The sequence below is a fragment of the Lynx canadensis genome, chromosome D3, assembly GCF_007474595.2.
Source record: "Lynx canadensis isolate LIC74 chromosome D3, mLynCan4.pri.v2, whole genome shotgun sequence".
NCBI lineage: Eukaryota > Metazoa > Chordata > Mammalia > Carnivora > Felidae > Lynx > Lynx canadensis.
This window is the reverse complement of record NC_044314.2, coordinates 87,050,772-87,065,761: the sequence shown is the minus strand read 5'-3', so window position 1 is coordinate 87,065,761 and position 14,990 is coordinate 87,050,772. Positions and strand designations below refer to the sequence as shown.

Genomic DNA, 14,990 nt, shown 5'->3' with positions numbered 1-14,990 from the left:
GACAGGATAAAAGGCTCTCTTGTTTCCCACCTCCTGCCCTTCACTCGTGTTCACGAAAAGGTAGTACACTGCTCCTGTGTCACAGTGTGGCTACACTGCGGCCGTGGTTGCCCTCTGGCCTTGGTCTCGCCCTGGCACAGACTGCATCGCCGAGGGAAGTGACGGACATTCTTGGCTTGTTGCAAATAAGTGATAGAACTGAGTGGGTGACATTTCGTCCTGGAGAAGAGGACCCCTCCCACCACCCCAGACTTACTTGCTGCTCCCCTCTCGTGGCTGGAGAGACCCTGCCGGGCCCCTCTGTACCCCCTGGGTTGGACCGTGTACCAGGGCCTGGGCATCTGGGAAGGACCTTCCTCGTTGCACTGGTCGGAAGGCGAGCACGGAGAACAGCCCCGTGAAGCCCTCCTACGGGATGCCATTCCCTGCACATCACTGCACGGGGAGGATGCGCCCGAGGCACCGCTGGGGCTTTCCCGGGACAAGGAGGAAAGCCTTTCTGGAGAAATCCGTGTGCTCGTTTGAGAATTTGTGGCAGATAGGGAGCTTACAGCCACACTTGGTGAGGACACTGGCTCCCTTCTCCGGGCCCCCCGTGCTTGTGAGGTCGTCAGGGAGGCCCGGTGGTAGGGGGCGTGATGAGATCAGATGCGGGGCTTCTTGTTTGGGGTCTCCAGTTAAAAGATTTGCTCACTGAGGACATGCTTTCAGAACCAGCTAACCTTTCTGTGTCTCGACTAAGTGGACTCGTGCCAGTTTTCACTGGTTGCATGTGGTGGAGCCAGTCGTCTGCTTGAAAGTCTTTCCTGAAGCTGGTTTCCCTTAGAAACGAGAACCAGGCCCCGGTTCCATCGCCCTGTTTATGAAGTTTTCAAAGCACTTCGCCCCACCCACACCGCATACTGGTCCGGAGGGGGACAGGGCCCCACTTCATGCTCTGGGAAACCCCGGGCACAGGGAGTGAGACTCTCCTCTGAGGCCACATGCGGTGGAAGCCACCCAAGTTGATCTTTCTCTGCCCTGACCTGCATGGTCTTTGTTCCACAAATGCCGGTGGCCTGCGGGGGAAGGGGGCGCGCTGTGGGCAGCGTGCCAAGGCAAGGCCGCCTGGCCGGGAGCCCTTGGCGGGGGCGCCCCCGCAGAAAGCGGGTGTCTGCACAGCCAGCTGTGCTCTTGGGAACCCAGAGGCCTGTTAGGCTCTCTTAATACGAGGCTGTGTGTGGCCACGCCGGTCCAGTCCAGACCAGATAGGAGTCAGCGTGCCCACCGCCAAGCCCCGGTGTGGGCCGTTCTTAACTGCAGGGACTCAGTGGTCACTCCTCCCCCTTCCCAAAGAAGCGTGGCTTCCGACAGGGCTGGGGGAGGGGGAGGGGGTGTGTGTGGACAAGAACCCAGGGGACTTGGGGTGGCAGTAGAGGCCAGGGAGGAGAGACCCAAGCCGCGACTCACCACGGAGGTGTCCGTCCTACGGCCGCAAGTCACAGACTTCCCAGGAAACGAGCCAGGCGGAACCAGAAGCAGCTGTACAAGCTCTTCCGGAGTTCCAAGTGCCCTGTTACCTGCAGCAACTAAGTGGGTCCCTGCCCTGCGGTGCACGTCCCGGCCCTGGAGAAATGACAGCCCAGGCGCGGCCCCTCATGGTAGGGCAGTGACGACAGTCCAAGTGCATTTTATTGCCAGTCTGACTCTTCAACACAAGGAAAGACTAGAGGCAAAGCGGAAGAGCTGGTTCCTTGTGCTCATGTCCAGACCGTGGCTGGTACCGGAGCACCCTGCGGGCGGGGGGCGCTGCCGGTCCTTTCCTCCCAAGCACTCCCGGGGCGGGGGCCCAAGGAACACACGTTCTTGCAAATCCTCCTCCCAGTGGGCGCAGGGCAGGCCCACGGTGGAGCGGGGCTGCGGCCAGGCTGCCGGGCACAAAGGTGCCCTTGATCTGGAGGACGGCAGGCAGGCGTCCTAGTTCTCGGGCTTTTTGTGGCTGAGCTGGGGAGGCCTTCGAGAGGTCTGGCCGTCACCTCGTGAGGAGGGGAGGGAAGGAGGCAAGGGGGGAGGAGGGGGCGGCAAAGGGGAACAGGCAGAACGGGGCCTCCAGGGCAGCAGCAGCCAGATCAGGGTCATGAAGGACAGGACACAGGAGGGTCACCACCGCACAGCACCTGTGCCCGCCGGGCCCGCATCTCCCCAAAGGTCCTGTCCTCCACACTCCCGTCCCCGATGCCTTGGAGCGAGGCCCAAGGAGAAAGGGCAATGCTAGGCCGCTCTGGAGCAGTCTGCTTTGCTTGAGGCCACCCCAGCCCCATCGCCATGGACTCAGTGCCCGAAAGCTACAAGTAGGTGAAAGCTACAAGTAGCTACCACATCTTGCCTATGTCCCCAACAGCCAGCATGGACTGGCCGTTCATCGCTAACCTCAGACCTTGAGTTCAAAAGGCAGGGGAGGTCCTACCCAAAGTCCCTCTCCTGGGGCCCTGCTTCTCAGGGTGAATACGAACTCACGGAGGAAAGCTTGAACTCGGAATATTACAAATGTTCCATGTGTTTCCTGAAGACGTTGTGGCTCGGGCCTGCTAGATCCTGGCTGCGCTCACGAGTGCCTGTTGCAGACGGAGAACCGGCCCCTGATCCTTTGGGTTCAGCGAGGGCTGGGGACCTCGGGGACACTGATCCGGTCCGTGGGGTGGGGGACCACACCCCGTGGAGGCTCCGCAGCCGAGATGGGGCGGCCACCCGAGGCCCAGGCCTGCCTGCTGGCCCCCTCGGGAGCCTAGTAGTTCACGAGCTGAGCCGGGTAGATGCCATCCTTCTTGTCCAGCTGCAGGAGTCAAAGTTGAGGGGCTCAGCGAACGTGGCTGGGCCCCCACACACCCTACCTCCCCTCGGCCCCCTGCAGCCTTCCCACCCCCACCATCCTCCCCGTGTTGCTGAAGCAGCATTTCTGCCCCGAGTCCCGCAGACTGGGGAGCAGAGACAGGGACGGCACCCCCGGGGCCCCTCCCGGCCCCAGTGCCGACGCTCAGCACCTGCTGGTCCTGCCGGGCTGCCACACTGGGCTTCTGGGCTAGGGGTGGCTTCCTGGAGGTCCCACCACGGGGGGCAGCACTGGGTCGGCTGGGCTCCTCCTCGCTCAGTGTCCCCACGCCGCCAGCCAGCACGTAGTGCTGCTTCCGCAGCTCCCCCAGCCGCATACGCTCCGCCTCCAGCGTCTTCTCCAGCTCCAGGACACGAACCTGCAGCCCCACGTGCCCGCTCAGCACGGCCGTGTGGCCCACCCTGCCCGCCCTCCCAGAGCTGGGCCCTCGAGGAGGAGCGGGAGGCACCCACCCACCTGGGTCTCCATCTCCTGCTTCTTCAGCTTGATGAGGGACAGGCCGGAGAAGTCCATGGTGTCTGTGGCCAGAACGGGACAGGGTTAGTGCCTCTGCGCCCGCCCCCACCCCGGCTGCGGCCAGGGCCCGGGCTCACCTCTTTCTTCGATCTGCTCCTGGCCTGATCTGGTGGAGGCCACCACGTTGGCGGCCATCTCGTTGACGGTGCGGGAGCACTCCTGCAGGCGGCTCAGGTGCGGGCTGCGTTTGTCCGCCTTCACCTGGGGGGGCGCGGGGGCAGGTCAGCCTCACCCCTAGCACGTGGGGCCCGTCTGCCACAGCCCAGACCTGAGAGGCCGCTGCGCGTGAAGCCTCACCTTGGAGGCCGCCACCAGCTGGGCCGTGCTGGCTGCGATCTCGTGCGAACAGACGATGAGCTCTTCGTACTTGCCCGTGTGGAGCACCACCCTGTCGGCCGACTCCCTGCGGGCAGAGCCGGGTGGGGCCTGGGTCTCCGACCCTCGGGGCCCCGGGCCGCCTCCACGCTCCCTCCCCAGACCCTGAGCACCGAACACCCTGCCGCCCCCCACCTGGGGCGACATACACCAGCTGCGTGGCTCCCCAGCCCACGGCCTTGGAGGCGGAGATGAGGCCTTCGGTCCACCTGGAGTTCTTGGCATAAAATTCCTGCTGCGTGGCTGCCCCCTAGCGACAACAGGAGGGCAAGGCAGGGCGGGGGGGACCAGTCAGTGACGGTGCAGGTGGAAACGGAGCCCCACGTGGGGCCCCTCTGCCTTCACCTCAGCCACGAGGGTACGTCCCCGGGCCGCGGCGGGATTCAGGCGTGAACCCCGGGCGCACCGTGCGCATCACTGGGTGGGGGGAGGGTGTCGGATCACTGCACGCTCCGGGAAACTCGTGCCCGAAGGAGCCCTGAGGTCAGCTGAAGCCCAGGGTGGAGTGACCCGGAGGGCTCTGAGCTCACGCCCCCTCCGGGAATCGGGCCCGCTCACCCTGCCGCCCTCCACGATTTCCTTCTGCAGGCTGGTGGACGTCGTCACCAAGAGCCGGATGGCCTGCCAAGACCAAAACACATGTCACTCTTGGGGTGGTCTTCCCAGGCACGCAGCCCACCCTGGGGTCGCAGTCAGCCACTCACCTTCATCAGGTCTGTGCACGAATTGAGGATCCTGAGGCAAGCAGGGAGGTGCAGGGGCGGGAGAGAGAGAGAGAGAGAGAGGAATCTACAGCGTGACCCTGGAGAGCCTGCCCTCCGCGTGGACCGCCACGGGGCCCGACACGGCTGTTCAGCAGGCCGGGCTGCACTTGTTCCCGGTCCCTCGTGGAGAGCTAGGCAGGCAGGACAGAACACCCCGGGGTCTGGGGGGCTCGGGAGTGGTGAAGTGGGGCTCACCTCTCGTTCACCTCTAGCTTCACCCCGGAGCTGGCATGGCGGGCCTGGTTCATCATGTCCTACAGCCAGTGACAGAGGTCAGCGGGCTGAGAGGGCGGTGTGAGAGGAAGGGGGATGCGGTGCCGGACCAGCCCCCCGCCCCCCAAACGGCCACGGAGCCATCCACCCCGTGCACGGGAGCGCAGAGGCGGGCAGAGCCTGCACTCAGCCCAGCGCAGCCCCCGGGGCTCCTGCAGAAACCGGAGGAGCCCCCGCACCCCAGGCCTCACCTCGATCCTCCGCACGGCGTCTTCGATGGCCGCGGACGTGGCCGCCATCTCCTTGTCCACCACGGCCCCGAGCTCCTCCTGACGCACGTCCAGGCTCTTGGGCTTCAGCTCCTGGGGAAGAGGCATCTAGGAGTCAGGCGGGGCGCACTGGAGTCCCAGCAACCCCGAGGAGCCTGGGAGAGGCTGGAGCGGCGCTCTGTCCCTGCCCCGTGTCCTCCAGCTGCCAGCGCCACACATGAGCACCGGTTCGGCCCGAAGTAAAGGCGGGCGCGGGGAAGTTGGGGCCCGGAGCCTCACCCCAGCGTCCTCACCCCTGCGGACCCCCACCCGGCGTCGCGGCCGCACACCTCACCTGGCCCAGCTGAAGGATGCCCCGCAGCGGGGTCCGCACCAGGCCGGGCTGGGCCTGCTGCAGGGTCTGCTGCTGCTGCAGCTGCCCCACGAGCTCCAGAGCCCGGGCCCCGCACTCCCGGCACGTGTCGATCAGGCCTGGGCGGGGAGAGGTCCGTCAGGGGCCGGCACCCGGGAGCCCCGGAAGATGCCCCCGCGCCGGGTCCGACGCCAGGACCGGTGTGTAGGCCCCCGCCTTCCCTGGGTCCACACGGGTCCCAGGTGGGAGTCAAGCCCGGGGCCCACTTACGGTCGGCAGGGTCGGTGGGTGCCAGGTGGGAGGTGGCACCGCCGTGGACGATGGTGTCTGCGGCCACGTGGGAGAAGTGGGTCAGGGCTGCCACCAGCACAGAGGCGTCTGTGGGGGGAGGAGAAACGGAACCCTCACGCCACTGCCACAGGGCGAGGCCGGGCAGGCTGCTCACGTCCTCTGCCCACAAGCCTAACGGGCACCAGGGCCCGGAGAAGAAGCAGGCTCGGGGGATGGGAGGTGGGGGGGGGGAAGAGGAAGGTCACGGGGAAGAAGAGCCTACACCACGTCAAGCGGCTAGACAGCAGCCAAGCCGGGAACAAAGCTAGGTCTGGGTGATCCCAGGCTCCCCGGCAGGCAGGAATGGGCTCCCGGTGGGCGTGTGCAGGGGGCTCCTGCAGCGGCAGGAGGCAGCCATGGCCGGCGGAATGGGCACCCCGCCGCCGTGCTCACCTGACCCGGACACCAGGTACTGGGCATGGCCCTTCTCCAGGGCGCTCACGGCGTCCAGGGCTGCCTGGGCCCTGCTCACCAAGTAGTCTGTGGGCACAGGGAGAGGCGGTCAGGGGCGGAGCCTGCCTGAGGCCTCATCGCCTTCCGCCCCTCCTCTCGGGGCGGGCTGAGCACCCCACCGGGCAGGGAAGGAAAGGCCTTACCCGGCGAGCTGGTGCAGCGCAGGTGCAGGGGGTCATCCAGCTTGGCCACGGCGTCCCGCAGGATGCGCTGGGCCTCGGTGGCAGTGGCCCGGAGCACTGCAAACTGCTCGTCCACAAGCCTACGCCGCAGTTCTTGCTCCTGAGACTCCTGGGGGCAAGGGGAGAGGCGGCTTGGACATCCCAACCGGGGGTCAGCGCCGTGGCAGCCAGGCAGGCGGTCAGCTGGGACCCTCGCTGGGGAGGGAGGTCTGAGGAGAGGCCCCGCACCGACCCCCTGCTCGGACTGCTCCATCACGAGCCCGCGGGCAGCTTGGCAATAACGACAACCGATGGGGCGCCTGGGCGGCTCAGTCAGTTGAGCGTCCAACTTTGGCTCAGGTCACGATCTCAACGGTTCGTGAATTCGAGCTCCGCGTTGGGCTCTCTGCTGTCAGCAAAGAGCCTGCTTTGGATCCTCTGTCCACCCTCCTCTGCCCCTCCCCCACCCTATCTCCAAAAAACAAAAGACAACCAAGTTAAAAAGCAGACAAAAGATCTGAACAGACATTTCTCCCCAAATACACAAAAGGCAATGAACACACACAAAAGACATTCAACACCATAAACCCTTAGGGAAATGCGAGACAAAAAAACCACAATGAGATACCACCTCACACCCGCTAGGGTGGCTAAAACGACCACAGACAGTAACAAGTGCTGTTAAGGTTGTAGGGAAATTGGGGCAGCGGTTAAGTGTTTGTCTGACTTTGGCTCAGGTCGTGATCTCACAGTTCGTGAGTTCGAGCCCCACAGAGCCTGCCTCAGACCCTCTGTCCTCTGCTTCTCTGCCCCTCCACCCCGGCCGGTTCGCTTTTTCTCAAAATAAACTGGAAAAAAAAAAAAAAAAAAAAAAAAAAAAGGTTCCCCAGAAATGGACAACTGCATACGTTCCTGGCGGGAACAGAAACGGCACAGCCCCTCTGGTTCATGGCGTTACCCCCAACTGCCAAAGTGAAAACACCCACCAACTGATGAACAAGTACACACAATGCATTCTGGCCGTGGGACACTACTGGGCCACGACACTTGGATGAACCCGGCCGACACTGCTCGGTGAGAGAAACCAGTCCTATCGTGAGGTCCCGTCCACCTGCAGTGTCTGCAATAGGTCGATCCAGAGGGGAGAGGTTGCCAGGGGCTGGGGCTGTCAGAGGGGCGTGGGGATTAACTCCTTCGTGGGTGAAGAGTTTCTTTTTGGAGTGGTAAAAATATTCTGGAAGTACAGGGCGGACGCGCAACCCTTCGGTCGATCGGGAAGCAGGCCGGGTCTCGACGCAGCTGTTGCTGTGGTGGGGGAGGGGGAGCCGGGGCGTCACCTTGTCCGCCAGCTGCCTCTGCAGCTCGGCCGTCTCCCGAGAGCCGCGCTGCTGCTCCTGGCTCAACGCCGCCTCCTTCTCCCGCACCAGGCCCTGGGCCGCCAGCAGGTCCGCCTCCCGTCGCTGCACCGCACTGCTCAGCTCGGCCTTCTCTGCGCTCAGTGCGTCCAGCCTGGAGCTCAGCTCCGAGCCGCTCTGCAAACACCCGGCACGTGAGCAGGGTGGCCTTGCCCGCACCCCGTCCCCACCCAGGTTCACGGACCACCCCCGAGAGCCACGTTCTCCTTAATCTCCCCTTAGAGAACTTCCCGAAGGCCAGGGCCCCCTTCCCGTGTCCCCTGGGTCAGAGCTGCACCCCAGGACTGAACCAAGCTACTGGCATCCGGGCATGGCCCCGCTCACGGGAAAGAGGACCCTAACTCCTGCCCGGCCGGCTCCCGGAGGCCACCCCACGTGCGGCGGCCATACCTGCTCCGTGCGGCTCAGGGCCTCCCGCGTGCGCACCAGCTCTCCCGCCTTGGCCTCCAGCTCCCTCTTGAGCTTCTCCAGCAGGTCAGTCTGCTCCTCCAGCTGGGACAGGACAGCGTGTCACGGCGGGCAGGGTGGAGGTGGGGGAAGTGACACCAGAGTCGGGGCCACGGGGGCCCACGCACGCCCGGGACGCACCTTCAGCTCGGACTCCCGTCTCTCTTGCTCCATCTGGAAGGCCAGCTGCTCCTTCACCCGCGCCACCTCCTCCTGGCTCTGCTGGGTCACCGTCAGCTGCTTGGCCGTGTCCGCGTTCTGAGCAGGTGAGGCACAGGCTCACGCTCCGCCACCGCCAGGGGGCCCCACTCGGCGTCCGCCCGTCACGCCCGTGCCTCCACCTACCTTCCTGAGCAGCTCGGCGTGTGTGCCGATGAGCTCGCTGTGCTTCTCCTTGAGCTTCTGGTAGCGCGCCTCGGTGGCGCTGGCCCTCTCTGCAGGGGGCAGGGGAGGCGGTGGTCCCCAGCTGCCCGCCCGCCCGCCCGCCCGCCGGCCGCCCGCCCCCCGCCCCGGCCCCGCGCCGCTCACGCACTCTCGGCCTCCTCGCGCAGGCCCTGGTTCCGCTCGCCTTCCCGCTGGGCGGCCCGCAGCTGGGTCAGCTCGTGGCGCAGCTGCTCGTTGTCCACCAGCGCCTTCTGCTTCTTCTTCCGCTGCTCCTCCAGCTCGGCCTCCAGCGCGTTCACCTGGCCCTTCAGCTGCGAGACGTAGCGCTGGGCCTGTGCGGCCCGAGGACGGTGGTGTGGGGACGCCGCGCGCGTGTGCGTCGGTGGGGGTGCGCCACACAGCCCGGCCCCACGACCCCGCCCTCACCTCCAGCCTGATCTTCTCCAGCTCTGCGCGGAGCGTCTCCACCTCTCTCTTCAGGGTCTCGATCTGCACGTCCCTGGGGACAGACGGCCTTCAAGGTCAGTCCCGACCACCGCGCGGTCCCCGCCACAGGCGGCCCCCGGCCCTCACCTCGCCTCACCTGTCATCCTTCAAGGAGCCATTGGGGGGTCCGAACGTCTGCTCAAAGAGGTCGGCCACCACCTGCCACACAAGCACGGTGACCCAGGGCCACGCCCCCGGGCCCTGCAGGCCAGGGGAGGGCGCGGGCAGAAGGACACCCGACCAAAAGGGGGAACCTCACCGCTGGTTCCCCAGCTGGGGGCCCCGTGCTGATCTCAATGAGGTTCTCGGGCTCCTCGTCCTCAGGGGCCTCCTCGGGGATCACCACCACAGGCTTGATGTGCTCGGCCAGCGCTGAGGCCCGCAGGAAGTTGGGAGGTCCCTGGGGGAGGGGCAATGAGTGGGAGCTGCTCACGGCCCCGGGGGAAGACCCTCTCAGTCGTCCCCAGCGCCCACGTGGGGCCCCAGCAGGCACCCAGGGTCCCCCACGCGCCCAGAGTAGGAACAAGGCTGCAGCCCAGGGGCAGCCTGGGGAATATGACAGGTACCTCAGGCAGCCGGGGGATCTGGATGAGCCGCTTAAAGTAGAGCATGTCAGAGGCTCTCCGGAAGAAATTTCTGAGGCTGCAGAGGCAGACGAGGGGAGGTCACAGAGGGGCCGGACCTGGACAGGAAGCCCAGCTCACCAGGCCGCAGAGCCTCCTCCCTGCCCGGGCCATACCTGTGAAACTGCTCGTGGAACCGGTCCCTGTGGCCTTGCAGGGTGTCAGCTGGGAGACCTGAGGGCAGGGATGTTGGACAGGACTTCCCCTCTGCCCCCTGCTCTGTGACTTGCAAAGACTTGACCTTCCCTCCCTCCCTCCCGTTCCCACTCTGCTCCACCACATTCTAGAAACCATCGTAGAGGGGAGAGCACCTGCTGCCTGGTCAGGCCCCCCACCAACTGGGAGAGTGAGGTGAGGGGTTGTGAGGTGAGGGGAGACCCCTACAGGGGTGTGGCTCTCGACTCTGAGAAGGGGTGGGGGGGTGGGCGCTCCAAAGGCAGCATCTTGGCCACAGCAAGCCTGATCGGCGCATGCCTGTAGGGGGCGCTGTGAAATCGCTTCTGGACTCCAGCTTGGGCTGATAGCATTGCAACAGCTCATTCACCCCAGGCCCCTGGTTCTCAGGGGGGGGGGCGTGGGGACCAAGACCTCTTCAGAGGGTCGACCGGGGCCAAACCCTCTGTGAACGGGGAGCAAGTGACGTGTGCCTCTTTGGATGTGTCACGCCAGCCTGCGGGATGCGAGGCGCCCCAGTGGGCTGCCCTCAGAGGGCAATCCCTCCTTCAAGACCAGGGATTTCAGAGAACTGCAAACGTGTAAAACCACACCCCTCTTCTCACTAGACCCTTGTGTTGGGGAACAGTGCTTTTCCACCACAACTGTGGTGGTTATGTTAAGGCTAGTGTACTACGTCACATTTAACTGAGAAGTATTTTTTAGGGGCGTCTGGGTGGCGCAGTCGGTTAAGCGTCCGTCTTCAGCTCAGGTCATGATCTTGCGGTTCATGGGTTTGAGCCCCACATCGGGCTCTGTGCAGACAGCGTGGACAGAGCCTGCTTGGGATTTTCTCTCTCTCTGTCTCTCCCCCTCCCCCCACCTCTCAAAAATAAACATTTTTTAAAAAATAACTTTTTTAAATGTCTTGATCTTCATTTCTGATACAGCCAGTATCTGTCAACGTAAGCCACCTAAACACAGCCCTCTGTGGCTCCGGCTGAACCTCAGGGGGCCCGAGGCAGGGCGGCAGGGGGCCGGGGGGACTTACAGGCGTGCAGCTTGAACATGAGCTTGACTGTGTAATGGTAGAGGTGGCTGCAGTCCTGGATGACCTGGATGAGGGGAGCCAGGCGGCACTGGCCCGAGGACATCTGGGACACAGCGATGGCTGTGTTGAGCTGCCGGAAAACTGCAAACAGAGGTGGAGGGGGCAGCATGCGCATGGGAAGCTGGGATGTGGCCTCGGTGACAGGCTCGTGAGAACAGTGCAGAGGGTGGGCCCCACGCCCTCATCTCGGGGCATCGGCGGAGCAACCCTGGGAGGCAGCGGCCTGGGGACCTGCCTTGCTGGTTCTAGCCAGGCCGGGACAACTCTGTCCCAGGTCCTCGGACACAAACATGCTCCAAACTGCTAGGACAGGAGCCCCTGTGCTTTGGCTGCCCCAGATGGACAAGAGCCCCCTCAAAAACTAGGGCAAGAGCAGGGTCGGGGCAAAGAGAATACAGGTCAGCTCAGCAAGGGTTTCCAAGAGCCACCACGCAGTGCACCCGGAATGAGGGGCTGGAGGGATAGGGTGACTTCGAAGGTCCTGTACCCGTGGGCCTCGAGCTCATCCTCAGTCTTCGAGGGAAGGAGGCTCAAAGCAGTGTAGCCAAGTGCCTCATCTTACAACTGTGATGAGAGCCACAAGGCAGCCAGATCGGGACCTGGTTCTGAAAGCCCCAAGTGACCCCAAAACCTCACTTGCACCCAGGGTCAATCTCCCCTGTCCCTGACAATCAAGCCTTTCGTGAGATCAGCCAAGTAGGAGGGCCAGGGACAAACACGAGGCTGCCCCCACCATAGCCGGCCTCTTATCTAGGGCACAGAGAGAAATGACAACGGGCAGACCGCACGCCAGGGTGGCCCATGCACGACACAGATGCCAGGACAAGCCCCGGGGCCCTGTCCTCACCTGGCCTAGGGTGGGACCGTTTGCAAACCTCCAAGCCCAGGAGGAGCAAGACGCAGCTAAGCATGGTCCTTCACCCTCCAAATCTTAACATTCAATTACGTGTCACATCAAGTACATCTTCCTATAAAAACTGAAACACACATAAAATCCCATCTGGGGTTTGATACGAGGCAAAACCATTTCTCCACTGAGGGGCATTCAGGATGGTTCTCCAGGGAGATGCTGGCCTGTGGACCGCTAGGCTGCCCCTTCTTTGTGCTTCATCCAGAGGTGAGTGTTGCAAGGGGCGGGGCGCCCAACTGTGGGTTTTCTCTGTCTTCCCTCGTGGGGGCCGCTGTGAGAAGCGCGTCTCGTCCCTGCCAGTCACAGGCCGGTGGCCACGCTCCCCAGTGGGGTCTGGGCTCCTCTGGGTACAGCTCAGAGTCCAGATCCAGGAGTGCCAGGAGGCTGCCCAGACCCACCTCTCTCAAATCCCGATTTTCCCTTAAAAAGGCATTTGCTATTCGTTCTCCTACAAAGAGCACTGAGTCACCCAACAAGACATCCTGAAGCTGCCGCCCAGAACAATCCCCTCTGCGGCCCCGAGAGCGCGAGCCCTCTGAGATTTCCTGTCCGGCAGCTGCTGGGTCCCTGGGCTGTGAAGTCCATGACTCACAGGCCTTTTACAGCAAGGAAACACGCAAGATGACCCAAACCAACTCTCTCCTGGGAGGGCTCTGCAGATGCCCGACGCAGGGGGAGCCGAGTCAGGAGGGGGCGCCGCTGCCTGGACACCTCTGAGGCCTGGCGCCCTGCAGGAGCAGTGGACACCTCTCCCCATGTCCTGGGGGCACCTGGAGGCCCCCTCACCCCCTCCTAGCAGGGGCATGGACACCGGGGGCAGAATAAGCTGGTGGGGCTAACTTCTCATCCGGCTCTGGGCCCTGAGGAACCACGCAGGACCCAGGGGGGCCGGGCCTCCTCCTTGCTTGGCTTACCTGATTCAGAAAGCCTCAGCTCACAGTCCATGTAATCAAACATCTCCACGGTGAGCTGGAAGCTACAAGGGGAAGGCGGAGGGCTGAGCGGAGGGGCAGGGGACTCACCGCACGAGACCCGCCCCCCCGGCGGGAAGAGGGAACACGGTTCATCCAAGAGCCTCTGCGCCGGACAGCCATCTTTCAGCCAAAGAGGCCAGATTCCAAATAAACCCCAGCCCTTGAACTTCAGCCTCATTTCCTGGGAACGGGACCCTCTGCCCCAGCCAGCCACTGATGAGCACCTGGCCTCATGGACCCAGAGCGTGGAACGCTGAGGGAGCCACCGGGGAAACTGAGGGAGAAAGGAGGTGGCGCCAGGCAGCCACACTGTCCTGAGGGACTCACATGTTGTTGACGTCGGTCCCAGCAGTTTTCTCCAACACTTCGTCTGTCACTTCCAGGCCCGCAGGAAACTGGGGGTGCTGTGGAAAGGACACCCCCACTCAGCTGAGGCCCATGCTGGCCCCGGCCCAGAACGGGTTCTAGCTTCTGAGGAGAGGAGGAGATGCTGGGGATGCCTCTATGTGCCCCGGGCACTGGCTGAGGGGGCTGCAGGTGACGGGACAGATGGGGGACAGGGAGGAGGGGACGTCCAACCAGGGCAAGAGGCTGCCTGGAGCCAAGGGCAAAGCAGACACTCCCCCCGGCATTAGAGGAAAACGTCTCAAGTTGCCCTGACTCTCAAGGCACCCTGGGCACCTCTGGTTTCCCCTCAGGTCAAGGTTGGGACACAGTAGATGCCACCACCCGGTTTCCCAGGATATCACAGAGAGAAAAGCCCAGGGTCCTCCACCCCCAGCCCCATGACTCCCGAGGAAACTACCTTGAGGTGGAAGGAGATTTTGGTCAGCAAGAGTTTGGTATAAACATTCACCAGCTGTCCGTAGCGGTCATGCAAATGTCCCTGTGGAGAAAGGAGCGCTGGGATGAGGGTCTCCCGCCCCAGGAACATGCCCACAAATCCTACAGGACCTGTTCACACTTTGGGGCCAACAAGACAGCAGAGGTGGGAAGGTGCAGGACGCCAGCTGAGTGTCCCTCCCCCACCTGCCACACGGACAGACGTTCACGCACAAATACCGCTCAGCCCTCCAGAGGCCGCCAACGCATCCCTCCTAAGGGCCTCCGCCAGCCCTACGCTTTGTCTACGGCTCTTTGTTGTTTGTTTTTTTTTTTTTTAATTTTACTCCCAGTCCTTCTTGCCAAAGAAACTCTTGCGAGAAGAAGGCTCTTTGTCCAGGGCAACAGGCCAGCTCAGAGTTGGGACGCTTCATTAAAATGCTGGTGGCAGCCGAGGAGGCACATTCTGCCGGGTCCGTGTACACATCCTCCCAGCTGCCTCCCCGGTCACCTCCAAACACCGTGGCCCCTGCAAGCACGCCAACTGGGCCTGTGTCCGCAAACACCACCACGGGCACTATTTTCTTGACTTCAAGGGACATCTGTGAGACACAGCAGCTCGTGTCTATGCCAGCAGGGCCTCCCTCTACAGCCCAGCTCCGAGGCCTGCCCTGACCCCGGCCTACCCCATGAGGTCCCAGCAGTACTCCCAGGTGACAAGGCCAGAGGTCCTGTCCCCACCCCCATATTCCCTGAGGTCTTAGAGTAGATCTAGAATACAAGCTTTTGGGGCTTCCAAACTTTATTATGGATAAGAATCTTCTGGAAGTTTTTTGAACCCAGTTTCCAATCCTGAGATTCTAAAGCAGCCCCAGTCGGGGGGGGGGGGGGGGGGGGCGGCGGGCAAGGAGTCCGTACCCCTCACATTGGCTGTAACTGCTAGTCAGACACTCAGACTGAGGTGTCGCCACATTTCCCAGCTCACAGGGACCACAGGGCTGCTGAGTTTCTGGAGCTAGGGGGCCCGTTAGTTATGCGTTTGGAGCTTCCCAGACAAGACCTTAAAAGCAAGGCTGAGGTTTCATTTACTGATGTCCGTCTGCCCCCAATGTCTCCCCAGATAACATTGTGACTTCTACTCTGAGGGAAAGGAGGGAAAAGACACCCATCTGCAGGGAGCTCCCATTCACTCGGCCCCACGAGCTGGGGGTCAGGACGCCAAGTGGGACCGTGGCTGGGCTTTCTGGACGATTCCCTCCGCAAGGTGCTAAGGCCACCGTGCTTGCTCCCTGCACTTACCCACAGATCTCCGATCTCCCGAATGTTGCTCCGATGGCGTTGGCAGTCATGTAGCACCTGCAGT

At 63.2% G+C, this 14,990-nt stretch overlaps 1 protein-coding gene across 2 annotated transcripts in view; it reads right to left on the bottom strand.

The window, feature by feature from the left end:
• Positions 1-2,662: 2,662 nt before the first annotated feature.
• Positions 2,663-14,990, bottom strand: part of HIP1R (huntingtin interacting protein 1 related) — a 28,065-nt gene continuing 15,737 nt past the window's right edge. The window contains exons 4-32 of one of the 2 annotated variants that reach the window (XM_030292490.1): positions 14,927-14,983; positions 13,611-13,691; positions 13,133-13,209; positions 12,746-12,807; positions 10,862-11,002; positions 9,774-9,831; positions 9,601-9,676; positions 9,294-9,434; positions 9,132-9,193; positions 8,975-9,047; positions 8,697-8,880; positions 8,510-8,598; positions 8,306-8,422; positions 8,108-8,209; positions 7,640-7,834; positions 6,285-6,432; positions 6,082-6,168; positions 5,629-5,736; positions 5,341-5,477; positions 4,989-5,099; positions 4,720-4,778; positions 4,465-4,495; positions 4,319-4,381; positions 3,910-4,010; positions 3,683-3,788; positions 3,463-3,586; positions 3,326-3,387; positions 3,021-3,227; positions 2,663-2,812 (exon numbers count right to left, since the gene is read on the bottom strand). In XM_030292490.1, the coding sequence (XP_030148350.1) occupies positions 2,765-2,812; positions 3,021-3,227; positions 3,326-3,387; positions 3,463-3,586; positions 3,683-3,788; positions 3,910-4,010; positions 4,319-4,381; positions 4,465-4,495; positions 4,720-4,778; positions 4,989-5,099; positions 5,341-5,477; positions 5,629-5,736; positions 6,082-6,168; positions 6,285-6,432; positions 7,640-7,834; positions 8,108-8,209; positions 8,306-8,422; positions 8,510-8,598; positions 8,697-8,880; positions 8,975-9,047; positions 9,132-9,193; positions 9,294-9,434; positions 9,601-9,676; positions 9,774-9,831; positions 10,862-11,002; positions 12,746-12,807; positions 13,133-13,209; positions 13,611-13,691; positions 14,927-14,983 (2,907 nt within the window). In that variant the 3' untranslated portion in view covers positions 2,663-2,764. Of the gene's footprint in view, positions 2,813-3,020; positions 3,228-3,325; positions 3,388-3,462; positions 3,587-3,682; positions 3,789-3,895; positions 4,011-4,318; positions 4,382-4,464; positions 4,496-4,719; positions 4,779-4,988; positions 5,100-5,340; positions 5,478-5,628; positions 5,737-6,081; positions 6,169-6,284; positions 6,433-7,639; positions 7,835-8,107; positions 8,210-8,305; positions 8,423-8,509; positions 8,599-8,696; positions 8,881-8,974; positions 9,048-9,131; positions 9,194-9,293; positions 9,435-9,600; positions 9,677-9,773; positions 9,832-10,861; positions 11,003-12,745; positions 12,808-13,132; positions 13,210-13,610; positions 13,692-14,926; positions 14,984-14,990 lie in introns of those variants that run through there. The other variant, XM_030292491.1, reaches the window with a different exon arrangement.